This window comes from Pocillopora verrucosa, chromosome 11, assembly GCF_036669915.1.
Source record: "Pocillopora verrucosa isolate sample1 chromosome 11, ASM3666991v2, whole genome shotgun sequence".
NCBI classification, from domain to species: Eukaryota; Metazoa; Cnidaria; class Anthozoa; order Scleractinia; family Pocilloporidae; genus Pocillopora; species Pocillopora verrucosa.
The window spans coordinates 8112731-8135076 of NC_089322.1; the positions used below are offsets into that span (position 1 = coordinate 8112731).

Here is a 22346-nt window from a genome sequence, read left to right on the forward strand (position 1 = left end):
ACATTGTTTTTTCAGTGACATCACAAAACACGTTTCCTCAAACGGAGTAAATTTGCAAACCTTAATCCCAGAGTTTTTTGAGACTTGTATGCTACAAAGACTGCGTAATGAATCTCTCCTGATTATGACAGTCGAGTGCTATAAGTCCGTTTCCAACATGCTTTGTTTGCAGTGATGTTACTGACTGCAAGACTCAAATGTCGTAAGTCTTCAGAGGTTGGTAAATTTCGCTTCTCCGATACAGTTAAGTCGTTCTCTTTGGTCAAATGTTATGAGTAAGTCGTCTGTAAGGCGTCGCTCTCTGAATGATTGTGGCTCTTCTAAAACGTGATCTATCGATCGATCGAGTTCCCTTATTATTTTCCCGTTAATTTGAGCATCACATGGGGCGATTGGAAGGATCCTGGCGAACATAAAGAAAGAAAGCTCGGCTTATTTCGAGTTAGGCATCTTTTTTGGATACACCTTGTGTAACTGCTATATTCTAGGCTGAAAACTCGAACTGGTTTTATTTTTTCCAAACGAGACAGGATATGGAACTAAAGTTAGACCTTAAGGAATGAAAGTCGTTCACAACAAATATCATTTAAGGAAACATGGGTTAGGAATGTACAGACTAAACAGAATCAACCAATTGCATTTTTATCTTATCTTTGTGTCTTTACAGTAAGCGACATTGTTACTCTTGGTTATCGATCAATGCTACCGTTACATCTGTTGTTTACATTAAGTTGGTCACCTAGTGATATCAAATTTTCTATTTCCAACACAGTTTATTTATTATGCTAATAGTCGATTATTGATTGTATTTACAGGCCTCGTTTGAACTTCCAAAATATGCTACGAAAAGAAAATACTTCCCTATTTTTCCCTCACCTATAAGAGTCCCTTGGAGTTGTTTTTAGCTCTCATTTTCATATTTGAAACAAGATATCCTTGAAATATGAGATAGCATAGATATTATATTACTTAGTAAATGACACCTCTCTTGGAGATGACTTTGTCGATGGACGCTGTTGATAAGGGGCAATTTTTCTGACCAGAATTACAAAATATGGAGAATTAACCTTGCAGTGAGAGAAATGCGAAGCGTTTATTTTATAAATCGTAGTAGCTTGTGCCTCAAACAGGTTCGATGCGATAAGGCTCGGCTAAAATTATTTAAACATATGATATAATATTTATAACACCTTATTAGATTAAGAGCAGGATCTGTGTAAAAATAGGGGAGGCCGCACCGTTACATATCTGGGAGAACGTATTACAGTGTCACCGGATCATTCTTTCGTTTACGGACCACTTCCGGTAGAGTGAAAGGATTATCAAGTTCTACTTAATGTAAACCCTTATGATAATGTCCATAGGGTGGTGCAGAAGCGTTAGGAAAAGATGGCGTTATCTGATCATAACTGGGAGGTGGTGGTATATTTACACTTGCGCTATTCTCAGGAAAACCAAACTTAGGTCTGTATGGATATCCTGGTGGACGGGTGATACACGGCAGTGCGTTGCGTTCCACCGCTGGAGCCGGGGCTAAGAATGTAATCGGTTTTGGAAAATATTTTCTGTTACATTTAACAAAGATGAAAGTAAGCACAATAATGACAGCGATCGGCCCCAGAACAATACCAACAAAGGCACCTGCCGAGAGACCACCCTTATCGTCGTCATCTTCTGGATTGGTGGGGTTGGTTGGAATATTACCGCTTCCTGGGGCTCTCGTGCCTGCAGAATAAACAATTAAGTACATATATCAGTTGATGCACACTTCAGGAAAAAGTGTCTTCGAATAAACAGTTTAAGACATACCTTGTGTGCCACCATAGCAGGTATTGATATCTGCGCAGTATTTCTTGGAAAGAGGAGTATTGAACTTATCTCTAACGCACCAATAGCAGCCCACGACTCCGTCACATGACTTTGAATCAGGCTTCTTGTCACATTGTGGGTCGAAACATTTCCCTAAGCCATTTACTGAAGGATCATTTACTCGCTCAGAGAGAACAACAGTCGCTGGCACGGGACAAATGGAAATACTGCAAGAAAATAAAGCTGGTAAGCTTACATACAAAACCCGGTGCTATCAACTTTTCACAACATGATAAGCTTACTTGCTGGGAGGAAATTCACTCCTACAGTAATGGAATTCAAGTCGTGAGGAACAAGGGCATTCGCAAGTCAATCCCTTCACGTTGGAACATTCTTTGTTACTGGAGCAGCTGCAAGTCTTAGATGAACACGAGCCCTCCCTTGATATGATTCCTGTTGATGTAAAAGAGAAAAGAGACGTCCTCAGTGTAAATTGAATGTATTTTTTATTGTAAAACACCTGTCAGATTCTTTCCATCTCTCTTACCCAAAAAAGCATTACTTCCACCAACTTTCAAGAGCTGATACTTCTTGCAACGTTGTCCATTCTCAAGAGTACTCACTCCTTGAAATGGCAGCTTTAGCTCGTAAAAGCTCTGCAAGCCGATTTTCTCCAAATTTCGACATTCCTTCTTCACCAGATAACCTTTTTGTATCAGATCTTCGGAGATGTCTTTCTCTTTTTCTGTGATGTGGACATACTCCAGAGTTTTAGCTGTTATATCTGGCTGTAGGAAATCATTGTGCATGATTAGGAAACCAGCTCTGTCCAAAACAAAACAATCATAGCTGCTCTCCTCACACTTTGGGTATGTATCTGTTAGGAGTCTGAAACAAAAGTATTTAGTTATTATGAAGGTAAAAACTAGAACAAGACAACCTCGGTTTAAACTTATTTAGCCTGGAAAGGAAGTCACCTCGGTACTTTAAGTATCTATGGTTGGAATACGAATGAATTGATCTGTTTTTCACAGAGTAAAATAGATACAAAGATATCATAGCTATGTAATAGAAGTGCGGTCTAAAAAGTATGATACGCTTACTTTTGGAAGTATGATAGGGGAAAATCTGCGCCCATGACTCCAATAACCTGATCACTTGTACTATGCTGGCTGTTTGTCTCACCGCGGTAGAGGGTGTGGGCTGCAGTTATCACCACTCCTGCACCGAAGGCGTCTATATAGGGCGTGGATAGGGCAACTGACCCCGTATTGCTGAGAGCGGTGTGATACCTAAAAAATGACAAAAGATGAAATGATAATGTGACATATCATATGGTAACTAAAGCTTAATCGCCCAATGGGATCGGAATGTGGGCCTTCGGGTGGATTATCATACATTTTTGTTTGTGAACTAATGATGTCTACACAGAGGATGGAAGGCAAATCTTGGTTGACTCCAAAGACACTTTTTAAAGTTAAAAGACGATGGAAGAATGTGAAACATACTCCCAATGTAAATTTTACAACCATATACTACTTACCATGGTCTTTTCCTCGGATCGTAAGATTTGGCCAGCAAAGTTCCAGGTGTCATTCTGAAAACACCATTGGCTGTGCCAACATATCTCCAAACAAGATATTTAGTGTACTCCGTCTTTTCTCGAAACCAAATATCTTCCACCTTCTTGGTAGCTACGACTGTATTACGTATGCCAGTTTTAAATCCGGGGTTGATTGCTCTTGCACTTTTCATAAACCTTTCGTAAGCGTTCACTTTAGATACTGACTCATCCAGTCCAAGGTACTTGTATGGATCTGTAAAGGCTTCTGCACTAAACTTTACCACAGTTGAATCTGTGACAATAATAAAGGTTGTGATATTGCTCTATAATATGATGCAACAGTTAAGTGTCGCGATATCTTTTAAAAATCATTGAGCATAAATAGCAATGACGACGATAACATTTCATGGGTGGGGAAGGGCGGGGGGCTTACAAACCTTTTGCTGCATATCTTGAAAAGTGAACGCATGGCGAATCCGGCTTCACCAAGTCCAAGCGATGGTATAAGAATTCAAAATCTACGTAGAAAAGCGCGCAACATTTAAAGGTACAACAAACATGTACGTGAGCGAATTCAATCACAAAATAAAGTTGCATTTTAAGGATCTATAAGGTCAGTCGTTATCGAAGAGACATAAAGTCGGTCAATATCTTTCTGATAATTTGCATCTTTTCCAATGATGCTTTGGTTTACCGGAAGGAATAGTCTGAGTGTCCAGTGTTTCATCCTTATCGCCATCTTTAACCACAATCGTAACAGTAAAATTAGTGTGCTGAACTGATTCCCAGAAATAGGTCGACCGATAAGTTGCAACTGTTACTCCTTCCTCCACTTGTCCACCACGAGCCAGGAAACGTTTTGATGGAAATGTTTTCTGTCCAGATTTACCACTTGGAAAAGAAAAAATAAAATCATTCAATTTTTTTATGTTCAACTTGTTAATGGTTGTTTCGTCTGAACTATATGAGATCTTTGTTTCTAAAACAAAAGAAATCGAATTCAAAGAACCTCGACTCGGACGAGATTTCCTGTACATTTCTTTTTTTAGAGAAAAATGTTTTTTCGTCTTGTCGCGAACGTGGGACAAAGAAAAAATTCTGAGTCCCCATGAGGAATCGAACCTCAGACCTGCGGATTCCGAAAAAAAACATCTTTGTCTATTTCTTTACCGAGCTCAAAACTTACCTTCTCTCGTAGTTATATCTACAACCTTTACGCTTTCGACATTGCTGATCCAAGCAGTATTCAGGACGCGTGTCATATGAACTTCATAATAGACCTCGCTCACCGTAGAGTCTCTGTGGCTCAGTGGTTAGAGCATCGGAGCGCAGAATCCGAAGGTTTCTCTAAAGGAACTCAGAATTTGTTCTTTGTCCCACGCTCATGACAAGACGAAAAAACATCTTTCTCTATTTCTTTACCGAGCTCAAACCATCTCAAACCGTACCATCCCTCGTATTTCTATCTACATCTCTTTTTTTATCGTTGTTTTGAATTGATTCAGAAGAAATACATCGAAAATAGTTTCCATTTTCCTTTCCCCCAATGAAAACAACAACAAATTCCTTATTCTTAGCTGCCTTTCTCGTTCATAGCGAAGCTACGATGGGTTTTGGCCCTAGCAATTACTTCGAAGAGTCCATTACCTTTTGATTGATAGAAACACTGAGGTAAACTCGGGTTCAGCTTCTAAAGCTGTTATATCCATGAAAATGGGGTCACCGAATGCATCTGAAGGGGCTGGTAAAAGAGGGTGCATCATGGTCCTCCCAGAACTGTCCACCATGAAAGCGTAGCTTGATTGGCCTCTCTGAAAGTATGTGATTTCCGATAGAAGGTCTTCCATGCTAATATCGGTACCAACAACACCGATGAATTTCCCTTGGTAATAGCATGGGAGTGTTATGGAAGTTAACAGACCTGTCGAGATAGATATACAAGTTCAATGGTTAACTAGCCCCACACACTCCTCTACATGCATGGTCTTGGACGACTTTGCTGTAATGATCTTAGTGTTCATTTTGTCTCGCAGAAAATGATTTCCCACCAAGTGAGCTTCGAGAGAGGAATTTTGATTTCTTGCGCTGAAGGAGAATCGAAATGAACAAAGGGTAGCAGGGCTGAGCAAGTCCAAGAAACTAGTGATTAAAAAAATACATAACTAGGTTAAAAACCGTAACCAGAAAAGGCAGACTGAATCACCTCGAGACTATTTTTGCGGTACCAGTCGACCACATCAAACCTCTTGATCGGCTTGTATCCTCACGATTACACATTTAAGTAATAAAAGCCCTTCATTAATTATTGTACAAGTTTAACATACCAAAAACAGCTTTAACTCGTTATTTTGTCTGCTACTATTACACCGGACTCTTACCCGTGCCAAAGGCATCAATGTAAGGGATGGATATGATTGGTGCATCGCGCACTAAGTTTTCAGAGAAGAAATCGTAATACGTTGCCAAGTCTCTTCGCAAATTTTCTGTGTTTCCCACGTAAGTAAATTTCCCTGCCTATAATAAAAGGAAAGGAGTGAGAGGTTTAACTTCAGCCCTCTGTGAATGACTAAGGAGGTCTTACAAGGGGCAACTGATACACTAAGCTCCCATATGTCTACAGAGTTGTTCTTGAGTACGAGTAATCAATGCTGTTTTGATCCCTTGCCCCAAGCTAAGCTCATTTATCTTGTTATTGAACAGGATGCGATGTCTTCACATTTCCTATTAGCTTAGAAGCTTCTAAATTGATGGATAAGTAATGAGAATGCTGAGGATTTCCTGTAAAAGGATTGGCTATGGAAATCAAGACTGCATGCATAGCTCTGGCCAGGTATGTCGGCCTTCCTGTGACAATAAAAGTGAAACGTCACCTCGGCTAAAATCTCTCGATTACCAAATTGGAAGGTTTAAGGTTCGGATCCTTATGGGTAGCCTGGATTTTTCTTCATCCTGCGCTATTGACAGGGCCGTGAATACGGTGGTTGTACTTACAGTAACGTCAGAGGCTTGCGATACTCCATATCGTCCACCGTCTTGATTAGCAATATCTCGAAGGATTTGTAAGTCCTGTTCCATCCCATACGTCATTATTACCACCTTGTTATCAAGCTCTGCGTTCTCTGTTTGTATTGTTTGCATGATTTCCGTTGGTTCGTCGGTTGGTTTACCATCCGTTAGAAAGATTATGACTTTCGTCCTTGAGGTTTCTCCTCCAGAAGAGGAACCTTTCAGCAGATTGAAGGCTGAGCGAAAAGCTTTGGAATATTGAGTGTCTCCTGAATTAAAAAAAAGAAAAAAAACCCACAGGATTATGGTTATCATAAGTTCATGAAGAGCCTTAGAAGCTGTCTTTGACTTTACACATGGATGAGAAAGGCTGCCAACTACTGAATTGACTCAGATCAAGCTAAATTTGGCATAACTCAACATTGTACCTACAAAACTTAAAAACTCTCATTTTGTCGACTTTGTTTTGATAATCAGTAAACATGTCATGAAGATCACATTCAGGGACTGCTGATGACATGGAAAAGAACGCTAGTTGATTTTTACCTCCAGCAGACAGTGAATCAACATAGCTGTCCATGTATTTTATATTGATTGGTGTGGCATCTGCTAAACGTTCGCTGTGGCAGTCACGCCCATCACCTCTGTACCCTGTTGGTGTGGCTGCTTCATCACTGAAGCTTACTATTCCGATCTATGATAAAGAAGGGAAAATAATATTTTCTCCAAAGCATTCTATAAGTTAGTGAGTGAGCGATTTCTGAGGTCAGGCGGTGGTAAGTCGTTGGGTCAATCGTTAAGTCAGCTACCTCGCTAACATGCAAACATAGCGTTTGCAAATCAACATGTTTTAGTTATTGACAACTCAGTCGATACTTAAGCGAATCAATTGATCATTCATTTAAGTCCTTTATTCAGCACTTTAGTATATGCTGTGTGAAAGATCGCTTCTCAATTATATTAGGGTTAAAGGAGAAGGGAATCTCATAATGTGTAAAACATATTTTCCTTTTATTTCCGTTGTGAAATAGGATTATCAAACGATTGCAGAATGCTTTATACTCATACACACAAACTTTTCTTCATACTCACCCTGTCCCTGGGATTCGTTGTACTCAGAAAAGTTTTAGCAGCTTCCTTAGCGATCCTTAGCCGGCTTCCTTTCATCGATCCACTGGTGTCGAGAACAAGAACAACATCCTTTGGCTTCGGCGTGGCCGTTTCCACGTAAAATGGCCTGAAACGAGGATCATAAGATCTGCAATCTTCCCTATCCTCAAATGCTGGGTAATTTGCCAACGTGCCTTCTTCTGATGCAAAATATTGCCACTTGATGAAAGGATTATCTTGCAAAATATTTTTCATCTCCTCCACGACTGAATTGGCGACATGTTTAGGTGATGGGGGAGCATTTTGAGATACTTTTACGCACGCACTTGATATGTCGAGTCGCTTTTGAAATCTGGAGTCATATTCTGCATTTTTAGATGAACTTGACACCCGACAGCATTCTGTCGGGATTGATGAGGGAGGTGTGGGCCAGGAGGACTCAACAGCTGTCTTAAGCCTTTGTACAACGTGAAACCTGTCTCTGAATTTGTTTGAGACACTTGCTGCCAGATTGGGGATAAGTTGACTGCCATCCACGACTGTCTCTGTAAACTTTAACCTGTCAAAATGCTCCTAGATAAGAAATAATCAAGATTTAAAAGAAGAAATAGATAAAAAAAGAGATAAACTAGGATTTGTAAAAGAAGCAAAAGACTGATGTGACGACTCTTTTCATGAAACCGGTGTACTGTCAGTTGAACTGGCGCGTTTAAACTTGGATTGAGATGGTTGGAGGAAGAGATAGAGTCAAAAGATAAGATTTTGAGACTGGGATTAAGCAAGAAGGACTTGAACGGGTATGAAGATGAAAATTATTTATTCTTTGCTTATAGTTACTGTGAGACATAATCATATTTTAGGGATTTTGTTTCATTGTTCGCTTTTCCCTTTTCATTATTTCACTTTAATTCTTGAGTGTATTTAAGATAAAGAAAATGTAATCGAATTTCCTTCGAATCGATGATTACATTGTATTGTCAGTATATGTTGTCACGTGACATGCATCTTTATTTTTCGCCAGTAATTTTACTTTCGTTCAGCATTGTTTCTGTTTTGTCGACCTACAAATGAATCATATTTCATTGTCTGAATGTCAGTTTGTGTACTTTGTTAATGCAGAAAAGCTTTTCCTTTTACCGAAAATATGACTGTATGATCAAATTAAAGAAGAGTCATCTTTTCATTCTTGAAAACAATATCGCCTGGAAATTAGTTATCTGTCCAAATGTAAAAATTGGGCTCAGATTACTGATAACTCAGTAACTGTTTCTTGTTAGTGTTATTTTAAATAACCATGTAATTCTTGTGTTACACTTCAAGTTTACTGAACAGAGTGCTGTCAAGAAATCGACGCCACAGCTTCCCTGTCAATATTTGATACCTTTATGATTGCGCAGTGTTTATTGAGTGGAGCGAAGGAAATATGTGGCAACGGTGACCGTTCGTAGGTTTTTGTATGCGTACTCCTCTCTAGTTGCACCTCTAAAAATTATGTGTAGCTCATTGGAGCTGGATCGGGAAGCATGAAACTGTATGAAAACTATGATCTATTTGTATCAACACTTCTAAAAATAAATAGTAAAATTATTTAGCAGCAGAAATGACACGAAATTTTGTTGGTGAGCAATAAAGCATTGCAGGGCGTAAACATTTACACGATCTTTTCTTGTGCAAAATATTACACCAATATTTCTGATACACACAGGAATTGGAAGGACTTACCGAAACTATGAATCTTGATCTTACCTGCAAATCAGAGACGCCAAGTCCATCTGTGGCTAGTTTGGTTAGTGTTTGACTGAAAAGTCTTGGATCTAGTAAATCTGCTGTGCAACACGGACAAAACGTCATCAAAAAAAGCATTACAGCGACCGAATTCCCATCTCCACGAAGGAATGACGAAGACGCCATGTTTTTGCGATGACAGTCGTACTCAGTACTGTCCTCTTGTCGTGTTTCAACTCGTTTTAACGGGATACTGCTTATGTTGAACCCCCACGCTTTTTCCTGGCTAGTATTTTTTCGATCTTAACGAATGACGTTACCTGATCTCAATATTTCCATTTCGTGATTGTAGCCACAAGAATTTGCATTTCTATTTAAAGTCATTTTAACTGCGAAATTTTTTTTATATTGTTTTCTTTCAATTGAACTACCGTTGTATGTTATGTTTCTTTTCAAGAAGTTCGCATTTTTGCGTGAGGTTTTGTAAGAATTATGTAACGCCCGTAGCGTTTTATTTCTCACCAGTAGAAACGTTGTCTTCCTTAGATAATTTTCACTGCTAGTTGCACTAAGTAAGTCGTTTCGTTACTTTTTGCCGTGTTACTTTTATCTAAGAGTTTTACTGCCGGACCTGGTTACGCCAGAAATGTTAAGTTTGTTTCTATTTCACGTGGCTCTGTCGTTACTCTTGATGTTGCTATATTTGTACTTGGATATTTGTAATAATTACTTACTTTCAGTCGAATCACGTTTACACATGTACACATCTCTACATCCAAATAGTTGTCTATCTAAGATTTAGATTAATCGTGCATTCAGGAAGTATTTAGCTACAGTGATTATGGACACACAGAAGTTATGTTATTACATATTCGATCACGTCAGATAGGTTGCGCAAACAACTCTACCGGATCTGATACATTCATTGCATTCTGGCGGAAAGTTGTCTGTTTAAATGCACTTTTAGCCTGATCAAAACCATTTTTTTTTTGGAATCGATAAAATGCCGTAAGAATCGGTGGTTCGACCGGAATTTGTTTACTTCAGTTCGCCTTGTCATCTTACGCAGTCGTTCGTAATGGCATGGGAAATTACATGAAAGTAAAACTACGAGAAAGCATGAATGATAGCCGATCTACTCCACTGAACTCGAGGATATTCTGTAAAACTTTCTGTCTCGTTGAAAAATCCTTTGCGTTCGTTTCGTTAAAAATACTGTTCTAGAAAAATTACCCAGGATTTAAACTACTCTTCACACAAGGCAATTTTCAAGAAGCTGTTGTGGAGCGCAGTGTCAAGACGGCATCCCAGCTCGCTCAAATCAATCTTTCCGCATTCTGTTTTCCCTTCATAATCAATCATTCCAAACTTCGTGACATCATCACGATGTCAACTTACACAAAGTACATATCTCAACAACAAATCCGCTGGTCAACTTGCTGGCGGGCTGGTAAAGTAGAATTCATTCAAGTGATCGATGCCGTACAAGGTGTCCTAAAAATATCCCACATAATTATTTTAACTAATTCTTAAACAGGTCTCAATGAAAGGTCATATTTAAGCTTGAGTTTGTATTTTTTGCTAATGAAGATATTTTTTACTAGTAGCGCAGGTTTTTAGGCATATAGATTAAACCGAACCATTCTAGATGGCATCTTCTACTATCATGCACATTTAATTGGCTGGCCAAGCCTTAATATACTTGAGTACGATAACCATGCTTAACCACTAAGTAAGTTCTCAGGGTAAGTGTAGTGCCGACAAAGACTTAATCGGAGAAACTTACGTTCCGACAACCTCTGTGCAAGTCGTTAGAAGAGTCGTGTAAAAATTATGTCGGTGGTGTGCTACGAGTCCGTTTCCGGCAAGCTTTGTTTGCAGTGATGTTGTTGGCTGCAAGGTTCAAATGTCATAAGTCTTCAGTGATTGGTAAATTTCGCTTCTCTGGTAACGTTAAGTTGTTCTCCTTGGTTAAATGTGATATGCGATATGTAAGTCGTCCATATGGTGCCGCTCTCCAAAAGATTGTAGCCCTTCCAGTCATCTTAAACGTGATCTATCGATCGGTCGAGTTCCCCTATAATTTTCCCAATAACTTAAGCATCACAAGGGGCGACTGAGAGGATCCTAGCGAACACAGAGAAAGAAAGCTTGGCTGATTTCGAGTAAGGTAACTTTGGGATACACCTTGCGTAACTATTATATTCTAGGCTGGAGACTCGAACTAGTTTCATTCTTACCAAGGGAGAAAGGATAGGGAACTAAACTGGGACCTCACTGAGCGAAAGTCATTCACAACAAATATCATTTTAAGGAAACATGGGTTAAGAATGTACAGACGTAATAAAATCGACCAATTGTATTTTTATAATATCTTTGTGTCGTTACAGAAAGCGACATTGTTACTCTTGGTAAACGATCAATGCTACCGTTACATTTGTTGTTTACATTAAGTTGGTCACCTAGTGATATCAAATTTTCTATTTCCAACACAGTTTATTTATTATGCTAATAGTCGACGAGAGCTTGGGTTTTAAATCCTAAATATTAATTGTATTTACAGGCCTCGTTTGAACTTCCAAAATATGCTACGAAAAGAAAATACTCCCCTCTTTTTCCCTCACCTATAAGAGTCCCTTGGAGTTGTTTTTAGCTCTCATTTTCATACTTGAAACAAGATATCCTTGAAATATGAGATAGCATAGATATTATATTGCTTAGTAAATGACTCCTCTCTTGGAGATGACTTTGTCGATGGACGCTGTTGATAAAGGGAATTTTTTCTGACCAGAATTACAAGATATGGAGAATTAACCCTGCAGTGAGAGAAATGCGAAGCGTTTATTTTATAAATCGTATTAGCTTGTGCCTCAAACAGGTTCGATGCGATAAGGCTCGGCTAAAATTATTTAAGCATATGATATAATATTTATAACACCACATTAGATTAAGAGCAGGATCTGTGTAAAAATAGGGGAGGCCGCACCGTTACATATCTGGGAGAACGTATTACAGTGTCACCGGATCATCCTTTCGTTTACGAACCACTTCCGGTAGAGTGAAAGGATTATCAAGTTCTACTTAATGTAAACCCTTATGGTAATGTGCATAGGGTGGTGCAGAAGCATTAGGAAAAGATGGCGTTATCTGATCATAACTGGGAGGTGGCGGTATATTTACACTTGCGCTATTCTCAGGAAAACCAAACTTAGGTCTGTATGGGTATCCTGGTGGACGGGTGATACACGGCAGTGCGTTGCGTTCCACCGCTGGAGCTGGGGCTAAGAATGTGATCGGTCTTGAAAAACGTTCTCTGTTTTTAACAAAGATGAAAGTAGTAATAATAATAACAATAATGACAGTGATCAGCCCCAGAACAATACCAACAATGGCACCTGCCGAGAGACCACCCTTATCATCGTCATCTTCTGGATTGGTGGGGTTGGTAGGAATATTACCGCTTCCTGGGGCTCTCGTGCCTACAGAATAAAAACAATTAAGTACATATATCAGTTGATGCACACTTCAGGAAAAAGTGTCTTCGAATAAACAGTTTAAGATCTACCTTGTGTGCCACCGTAGCAGGTATTGATATCTGCGCAGTATTTCTTGGAAAGGGGAGTATTGAACTTATCTCTAACGCACCAATAGCAGCCCACGACTCCGTCACATGACTCTGAATCAGGCTTCTTGTCACATTGTGGGTCGAAACATTTCCCTAAGCCATTTACTGAAGGATCATTTATTCGCTCAGAGAGAACAACAGTCGCTGGCACGGGACAAATGGAAAAACTGCAAGAAAATAAAGCTGGTAAGCTTACATACGAGACCCGGGGCTAGCAACTTTTCACATCATGATAAGCTTACTTGCTGGCTGGAAATTCACTCCTACAGTAATGAAATTCAAGTCGTGAGGAACAAGGGCATTCGCAACTCAATCCCTTCACGTTGGAACATTCTTTGTTAGTGGAGCAGCTGCAAGCCTTGGATGAACACGAGCCCTCCCTTGATATGATTCCTGTTGATGTAAAAGAGAAAAGAAACGTTTCCAGCGTAAATTAAATATATTTTTTATTGTAACACACCTGTCAGATTTTTCCCATCTCTCTTACCCAAAAAGGCATTACTTCCACCAACTTTCAAGAGCTGATACTTCTTGCAACGTTGTCCATTCTCAAGAGTACTCACTCCTTGAAATGGCAGCTTTAGCTCGTAAAAGCTCTGCAAGCCGATTTTCTCCAAATGTCGACATTCCTTCTTCACCAGATAACCTTTTTGTATCAGATCTTCGGAGATGTCTTTCTCTTTTTCTGTGATGTGGACATACTCCAGAGTTTTAGCTGTTATATCTGGCTGTAGGAAATCATTGTGCATGATTAGGAATCCAGCTCTGTCCAAAACAAAACAATCATAGCTGCTCTCCTCACACTTTGGGTATGTATCTGTTAGGAGTCTGAAACAAAAGTATTTAGTTATTATGAAGGTAAAAACTAGAACAAGACAACCTCGGTTTAAACTTATTTAGCCTGGAAAGGAAGTCACCTCGGTACTTTAAGTATCTATGGTTGGAATACGAATAGAATGATCTGTTTTTCACAGAGTGAAATAGACACAAAGATATCATAGCTGTGTAATAGAAGTGCGGTTTAAAAAATATGATACACTTACTTTTGGAAGTATGATAGGGGAAAATCTGCGCCCGTGACTCCAATAACCTGATCACTTGTACTATGCTGGCTGTTTGTCTCACCGCGGTAGATGGTGTGGGCTGCAGTTATCACCACTCCTGCACCGAAGGCGTCTATATAGGGCGTGGAGAGGGCAACTGATCCCGTGTTGCTGAGAGCGGTGTGATACCTAAAAAATGACAAAAGATGAAATGATAATGTGACATATCATATGGTAAATAAAGCTTAATCGCCTTAGGGGATCGGAATGTGGGACTTTCGGGTGGATTATCATACATTTCTGTTTGTGAACTAATGATGTCTGCACAGAGGATGGAAGACAAAGCTTGGTTGACTCCAAAGACACTTTTTAAAGTTAAAAGACGATGGAAGAATGGGAAACATACTCCCAATGTAAATTTTACAACCATATACTACTTACCATGGTCTTTTCCTCGGATCGTAAGATTTGGCCAGTAAAGTTCCAGGTGTCATTCTGAAAACACCATTGGCTGTGCCAACATATCTCCAAACAAGATATTTGGTGTACTCCGTCTTTTCTCGAAACCAAATATCTTCCACCTTCTTGGTCGCTATGACTGTATTACGTATGCCACTTTTAAATCCGGGGTTGATTGCTCTTGCACTTTTCATAAACCTTTCGTAAGCGTTCACTTTAGATACTGACTCATCCAGTCCAAGGTATTTGTATGGATCTGTAAAGGCTTCTGCACTAAACTTTACCACAGTTGAATCTGTGACAATAATAAAGGTTGTGATATTGCTCTATAATATGATGCAACAGTTAAGAGTCGCGATATCTTTTAAAAATCATTGAGCATAAATAGCAATGACGACGATAACATTTCATGGATGTGGAAGGGCGGGGGGCTTACAAACCTTTTGCTGCATATCTTGAAAAGTGAACGCATGGCGAATCCGGCTTCACCAAGTCCAAGCGATGATATAAGAATTCAAAATCTGCGTAGAAAAGCGCACAACATTTAAAGGTACAACAAACATGTACGTGAGGGAATTCAATCAAAAAATAAAGTTGCATTTTAAGGATCTATAAGGTCAGTCGTTAACGAGGAGACATAAAGTCGGTAAATATCTCTCTGATAATTTGCATCTTTTCCAATGATGCTTTGGTTTACCGGAAGGAATAGTCTGAGTGTCCAGTGTCTCATCCTTATCGCCATCTTTAACCACAATTGTAACAGTAAAATTAGTGTGCTGAACTGGTTCCCAGAAATAGGTCGACCGATAAGTTGCAACTGTTACTCCTTCCTCCACTTGTCCACCACGAGCCAGGAAACGCTTTGATGGAAATGTTCTTTGTCCAGATTTACCACTTGGAAAAAAAAAATAAAATCATTCAATTTCTCTATGTTCAACTTGTTAATGGTTGTTTCGTCCGAACTATATGAGAACTTTGTTTCTAAAACAAAAGAAATCGAATTCAAAGAACCTCCACTCGGACGAGATTTCCTGTACATCTCTTTTTTTAGAGAAAAATGTTTTTTCGTCTCGTCGCAAGCGTGGGACAGAGAAAAAATTCTGAGTCACCATGAGGAATCGAACCTCAGACCTGCGGATTCCGAAAAAAAACATCTTTGTCTATTTCTTTACCGAGCTCAAAACTTACCTTCTCTCGTAGTTCTATCTACAAACTTAACGCTTTCGACACTGCTGATCCAAGCAGACCTCGCTCACCGTAGAGTCTCTGTGGCTCAGTGATTAGAGCATCGGAGTGCAGAATCCGAAGGTCTCTCCGAAGGAACTCAGAATTTTTTCTTTGTCCCACGCTCGTGACAAGACGAAAACACATCTTTCTCTATTTCTTTACCGAGCTCAAAACTTACCATCTCTCGTATTTCTATCTACATCTCTTTTTATCGTTGTTTTGAATCGATTCAGAGGAAATACATTGAAACTAGTTTCAATTTTTCTTTCCCCAATGAAAACAACTTCAAACTCCTTATTCTAGCTGCGTTTCTCGTTCATAGCGAAGCTACGATGGGTTTTGGCCCTAGCAATTACTTCGAAGAGTCCATTACCTTTTGATTGATAGAAACACTGAGGTAAACTCGGGTTCAGCTTCTAAAGCTGTTATATCCATGAAAATGGGGTCACCGAATGCATCTGAAGGGGCTGGTAAAAGAGGGTGCATCATGGTCCTCCCAGAACTGTCCACCATGAAAGCGTAGCTTGATTGGCCTCTCTGAAAGTATGTGATTTCCGATAGAAGGTCTTCCATGCTAATATCGGTACCAACAACACCGATGAATTTCCCTTGGTAATAGCATGGGAGTGTTATGGAAGTTAACAGACCTGTCGAGATAGATATACAAGTTCAATGGTTAACTAGCCCCACACACTCCTCTACATGCATTGTCTTGGACGACTTTGCTGTAATGATCTTAGTGTTCATTTTATCTCGCAGAAAATGATTTCCCACCAAGTGAGCTTCGAGAGAGGAATTTTGATTTCTTGCGCTGAAGGAGAATCGAAATGAACAAAGGGTAGCAGGGCTGAGCAAGTCCAAGAAACATGTGATTAAAAAAATACATAACTAGGTTAAAAACCGTAACCAGAAAAGGCAGACTGAATCACCTCGAGACCATTTTTGCGGCACCAGTCGACCACATCAAACCTCTTGATCGGCTTGTATCCTCACGATTACACATTTAATTAATAATAGCCCTTCATTAATTATTGTACAAGTTTAACAAACCAAAAACAGCTTTAACTCGTTATTTTATCTGCTACTATTACACCGGACTCTTACCCGTGCCAAAGGCATCAATGTAAGGAATGGATATGATTGGTGCATCGCGCACTAAGTTTTCAGAGAAGAAATCGTAATACGTTGCCAAGTCTCTTCGCAAATTTTCTGTGTTTCCTACGTAAGTAAATTTCCCTGCCTATAATAAAAGGAAAGGAGTGAGAGGTTTAACTTCAGCCCTCTGTGAATGACTAAGGAGGTCTTACAAGGGGCAACTGATACACTAAGCTCCCATATGTCTACAGAGTTGTTCTTGAGTACGAGTAATCAATACTGTTTTGATCCCTTGCCCCAAGCTAAGCTCATTTATCGTGTTATTTAGAAGCTTCTAAACTGATGGATAAATAATGAGAATGTTGAGGATTTCCTTCAAGACTGCATACATAGCTCTGGCCAGGTATGTCGGCCCTCCTGTGACAATAAAAGTGAAACGTCACCACGGCTAAAATCTCTCAACCAATAAATTGGAAGGTTTAAGGTTCGGATCCTTATGGGTAACCTGAATTTTTCTTCATCCTGCGCCATGGACTAAGCCGTGAATACGGTGGTTGTACTTACAGTAACGTCAGAGGTTTGCGATACTCCATAGCGTCCACCATCTTGATTGGCAATATCTCGAAGGATTTGTAAGTCCTGTTCCATCCCATACGTCATTATTACCACCTTGTTATCAAGCTCTGCGTTCTCTGTTTGTATTGTTTGCATGATTTCCGTTGGTTCGTCGGTTGGTTTACCATCCGTTAGAAAGATTATGACTTTCGTCCTTGAGGTTTCTCCTCCAGAAGAGGAACCTTTCAGCAGATTGAAGGCTGAGCGAAAAGCTTTGGAGTATTGAGTGTCTCCTGAATTAAAAAAAAAGAAAAAAACCCATAGGGTTATGGTTATCATAAGTTCATGAAGAGCCTTAGAAGCTGTATTTGACTTTATACATGGATGAGAAAGGCTGCAAACTACTGAATTGACTCAGATCAAGCTAAATTTGGCATAACTCAACATTGTACCTACAAAACTTAAAACTCTCATTTTATCGACTTTGTTTGATAATCAGTAAACATGTCATGAAGATCACATTCAGGGACTGCTGATGACATGGAAAAGAACGCTAGTTGATTTTTACCTCCAGCAGACAGTGAATCAACATAGCTGTTCATGTATTTTATATTGATTGGTGTGGCATCTGCTAAACGTTCGCTGTGGCAGTCACGCCCATCACCTCTGTACCCTATTGGTGTGGCTGCTTTATCACTGAAGCTTACTATTCCGATCTATGATAAAGAAGGGAAAATAATATTTTCGTCAAAGCATTCTATAAGTCAGTGAGTGAGTAATTCCTGAGGTCCAGCGGTGGTAAGTCGTTGGGTCAATCGTTAAGTCAGCTACCTAGCTAGCATGCAAACATAGCGTTGGCAAATCACCGTGTTTTAGTTGTTGACAACTCATTCAATAGTTAGGCGAATCAATTGATCATTCATTTAAGTCCTTTATTCAGCACTTTAGTATATGCTGTGTGAAAGATCACTTCTCAATTGTATTAGGGTTAAAGGGGAAGGGAATCTAATAATGTGTAAAACATATTTTCCTTTTATTTCCGTTGAGAAATAGGATTATCAAACGATTGCAGAATGCTTTACTCTCATACACACAAACTTTTCCTCATACTCACCCTGTCCCTGGGATTCGTTGTACTCAGAAAAGTTTTAGCAGCTTCCTTAGCGATCCTTAGCCGGCTTCCTTTCATCGATCCACTGGTGTCGAGAACAAGAACAACATCCTTTGGCTTCGGCGTGGCCGTTTCCACGTAAAATGGCCTGAAACGAGGATCATAAGATCTGCAATCTTCCCTATCCTCAAATGCTGGGTAATTTGCCAACGTGCCTTCTTCTGATGCAAAATATTGCCACTTGATGAAAGGATTATCTTGCAAAATATTTTTCATCTCCTCCACGACTGAATTGGCGACATGTTTAGGTGATGGGGGAGCATTTTGAGATACTTTTACGCACGCACTTGATATGTCGAGTCGTTTGCGAAATCTGGAGTCATATTCTGCATTTTTAGATGAACTTGACACCCGACAGCATTCTGTCGGTATTGATGAGGGAGGTGTGGGCCAGGAGGACTCAACAGCTGTCTTAAGCCTTTGTACAACGTGAAACCTGTCTCTGAATTTGTTTGAGACACTTGCTGCCAGATTGGGGATAAGTTGACTGCCATCCACGACTGTCTCTGTAAACTTTAACCTGTCAAAATGCTCCTAGATAAGAAATAATCAAGATTTAAAAGAAGAAATAGATAAAACTAGAGATAAACGAGGATTTGTAAAAGAAGCAAACAGCTGACGTGACGACTCTTTTCATGTCACCGGTGTACTGTCAGTTGAACTGGTGCGTTTAAACTGAGATTGAGATGGCTGGAGGAAGAGACAGAGTCAAAAGATAAGATTTTGAGACTGGGATTAAGCAAAGAGGACTTGAACGGGTATGGAGATGAAAATTATTTATTCTTTGCTTATAGTTACTGTGAGACATAATCATATTTTAAGGATTTTGTTTCATTGTTCGCTTTTCCCTTTTCATTATTTCATTTTAATTCTTGAGTATATTTAAGATAAAGAAAACGTAATCGAATTTCCTTCGAATCGATGTTTACATTGTATTGTCATTATTTGTTGTCACGTGACATGCATCTTTATTTTTCGCCAGTAATTTAACTTTCGCTCAGCATTGTTTCTGTTTTGTCGACCTACAAATGAATCATATTTCATTGTCTGAATGTCAGTTTGAGTACTTTGTTAATGCAGATGAGCTTTTCCTTTTACCCAAAATATGACTGTATGATCAAATTAAAGAAGAGTCATCTTTTCATTCTTGAAAACAATATCGCCTGAAAATTAGTTATCTGTCCAAATGTAAAAATTGGGCTCAGATTACTGATAACTCAGTAACTGTTTCTTGTTAGTGTTATTTTAAATAACCATGTAATCCTTGTGTTACACTTCAAGTTTACTGAACAGAGTGCTGTCAAGAAATCGACGCCACAGCTTCCCTGTCAATATTTGATACCTTTATGATTGCACAGTGTTTATTGAGTGGAGCGAAGGAAATATGTGGCAACGGTGACCGGTCGTAGGTTTTTGTATACGTACTCCTCTCTAGTTGCACCTCTAAAAATTATGTGTAGCTCATTGCAGCTGGATCGGGAAGCATGAAACTGTATGAAAACTATGATCTATTTGTATCAACGCTTCTTAAAATAAATAGTTAAATTATTTAGCAGCAGAAATGACACGAAATTTTGTTGGTGAGCAATAAAGCATTGCAGGACGTAAACATTTACACGATCTTTTCTTGTGCAAAATATTACACCAATATTTCTGATACACACAGGAATTGGAAGGACTTCACGTTTATCCAAACTATGAATCTTGATCTTACCTGCAAATTAGAGACGCCAAGTCCATCTGTGGCTAGTTTGGTTAGTGTTTGACTGAAAAGGCTTGGATCTAGTAAATCTGCTGTGCAACACGGACAAAACGTCATCAAAAAAAGCATTACAGCGACTGAATTCCCATTTCCACGAAGGAACGACGAAGAAGCCATGTTTTTGCGATGACTGTCGTACTCAGCACTGTCCTCTTGTCGTGTTTCAACTCGTTTTAACGGGATACTGCTTACGTTGAACCCCAACGCTTTTTCCTGGCTAGTATTTTTTCGATCTTAACGAATGACGTTACCTGATCCCAATGTTTCCGTTTCGTGATTGTAGCCACTAGAATTTGCATTTCTATTTATCGTAATTTGACTGCGAAAATATTTTATATTGTTTTTCTTTCAATTGAACTACTTTTGTATGTTATGTTTCTTTTCAAGAAGTTCGTGTTTTTGCGTGAGGTTTTGTAAGAATTATGTAACGCCCGTAGAGTTTTATTTCTCACCAGTAGAAACGTTGTCTTCCTTAGATAATTTTCACTGCTAGTTGCACTAAGTAAGTCGTTTCGTTACTTTTTGCCGTGTTACTTTTGTCTAAGAGTTTTACTGCCGGACCTGGTTACGCCAGAAATTTTAAGTTCGTTTCCATTTCACTTAGCTCTGTCGTTACTCTTGATGTTGCTATATTTGTACTTGGATATTTGTAATAATTACTTACTTTCAGTCGAATCACGTTTACACATGTACACATCTCTACATCCAAATAGTTGTCTATTTAAGAGTTAGATTAATCGTGCGTTCAGGAAGTATTTAGCTTCAGTGATTATGAACACACAGAAGTATATTTGCATATTCGATCACGTCAGATAGGTACGGTTGCGCAAACAACTCTATCGGATCTGATACATTAATTGCATTGTGGCGGAAAGTTGTCTGTTTAAATGCACTTTTAGCCTGATCACAACCATTTTTTTTTTCGGAATCGATGAAATGCCGTAATAATCGGTTGTTCGACCGGAATTTGCTTAGTTCAATTCGCCTTGTTATCTTACGCAGGCGTTCGTAATGGCATAGGAAATTACATGAAAGTAAAACTACGAGAATGCATGAATGATAGCCGATCTACTCCACTGAACTCGAGAAAATTCTGAAAACTTTCTGTCTCGTTGAAAAATCCTTCGCGTTCGTTTCGTTAAAAATACTGTTCCGGAAAAATTACCTAGGATTTAAACTACTTTTCACACAAGGCAATTTTCAAGAAGCTGTTGTGGAGTGCAGTGTCAAGACGGTATCCCAGCTCACTCAAATCAATCTTTCCGCATTCCGTTTTCTCTTCATAATCAATCATTCCAAAATTCATTATTTCAATTTCCTGACATCATCACGATGTCAACTTACACAACGCATATATCTCAACAACAAATCCGCTGGTCAACTTGCTGGCGGGCTGGTAAAGTAGAATTCATTCAAGTGATCGAGGCCGTACAAGGTGTCCTAAAAATAACCCACTTAATTATTTTAACTAATTCTTAACCGAACCATTCTAGATGGCATCTTCTACTAACATGCATATTTAATTGGCTGGCCTAGCCTTAATATACTTGAGTAGGATAAGCATGCTTAAGCACTAAGTGAGTTCTCTGGGTAAGGGTAGTGCAGAGAAAGACTTAATCGGAGAAACTTACGTTCCTACGACCTCAGTGCAAGTCGTCAGAAGAGTCATGTTAAAATATTATGTCGGTCGTGTGCTGTAAGTCCGTTTCCAGCAAGCTTTGTTTGTAATGATGTTATTGGCTGCAAGACTCAAATGTCGTAAGTCTTCAGTGGTTAGTAAATTTCACTTCTCCGGTAACGTTAAGTCGTTCTCCTTGGTTAACTGTCATGAGTAAGCTGGCGAACACAGAGAAAGATGGCCAGGCTGATCTCGAGTAAGGTAACTTTTGCGATACACCAAGTGAAACTATTATATTCTAGGCTGGAGACACGAATTAGTTTCATTCTTACCAAGGGAGAAAGGATTGGGAACTAAACTGGGACCTCATTGAGCGAAAGTCATTCACAGCAAATATCATTTTAAGGAAATATGGGTTAAGGATGTACAGACTTAATAAAATCGACCAATTTTATCATATCTTTGTGTCGTTACAGAAAGCGACATTGTTGCTCTTGGTAATTGATCAATGCTACCGTTACATCTGTTGTTTACATTAAGTTGGTCACCCAGTGATATCAAATTTTCTATTTCCAAC

At 39.2% G+C, this 22346-nt stretch overlaps 2 protein-coding genes across 2 annotated transcripts; both read right to left on the reverse strand.

Moving 5' to 3' along the window:
* Positions 1-528: 528 nt before the first annotated feature.
* On the reverse strand, positions 529-9468 carry LOC131789807 (VWFA and cache domain-containing protein 1-like). The gene is made up of 14 exons (XM_059106983.2): positions 9236-9468; positions 7472-8062; positions 6926-7073; positions 6365-6648; positions 5752-5887; positions 5021-5294; positions 4068-4264; positions 3811-3891; positions 3353-3665; positions 2913-3101; positions 2357-2697; positions 2112-2262; positions 1810-2036; positions 529-1725 (listed from the first exon to the last, which is right to left on the reverse strand). Exons 1-14 carry the CDS (start codon positions 9398-9400, stop codon positions 1334-1336), a joined length of 3489 nt encoding a protein of 1162 aa, XP_058962966.2. The 5' UTR covers positions 9401-9468; the 3' UTR covers positions 529-1333.
* Positions 9469-11607: 2139 nt separating this feature from the next.
* Positions 11608-20850, reverse strand: LOC131789804 (VWFA and cache domain-containing protein 1-like). The gene is made up of 14 exons (XM_059106980.2): positions 20104-20850; positions 18333-18923; positions 17787-17934; positions 17228-17511; positions 16673-16808; positions 15942-16215; positions 15039-15235; positions 14782-14862; positions 14324-14636; positions 13883-14071; positions 13327-13667; positions 13082-13232; positions 12780-13006; positions 11608-12693 (listed from the first exon to the last, which is right to left on the reverse strand). The coding sequence occupies exons 1-14, from the start codon at positions 20266-20268 to the stop codon at positions 12296-12298; spliced, it is 3495 nt and encodes a 1164-aa protein (XP_058962963.2). The 5' UTR covers positions 20269-20850; the 3' UTR covers positions 11608-12295.
* Between the last annotated feature and the right edge of the window lie 1496 nt (positions 20851-22346).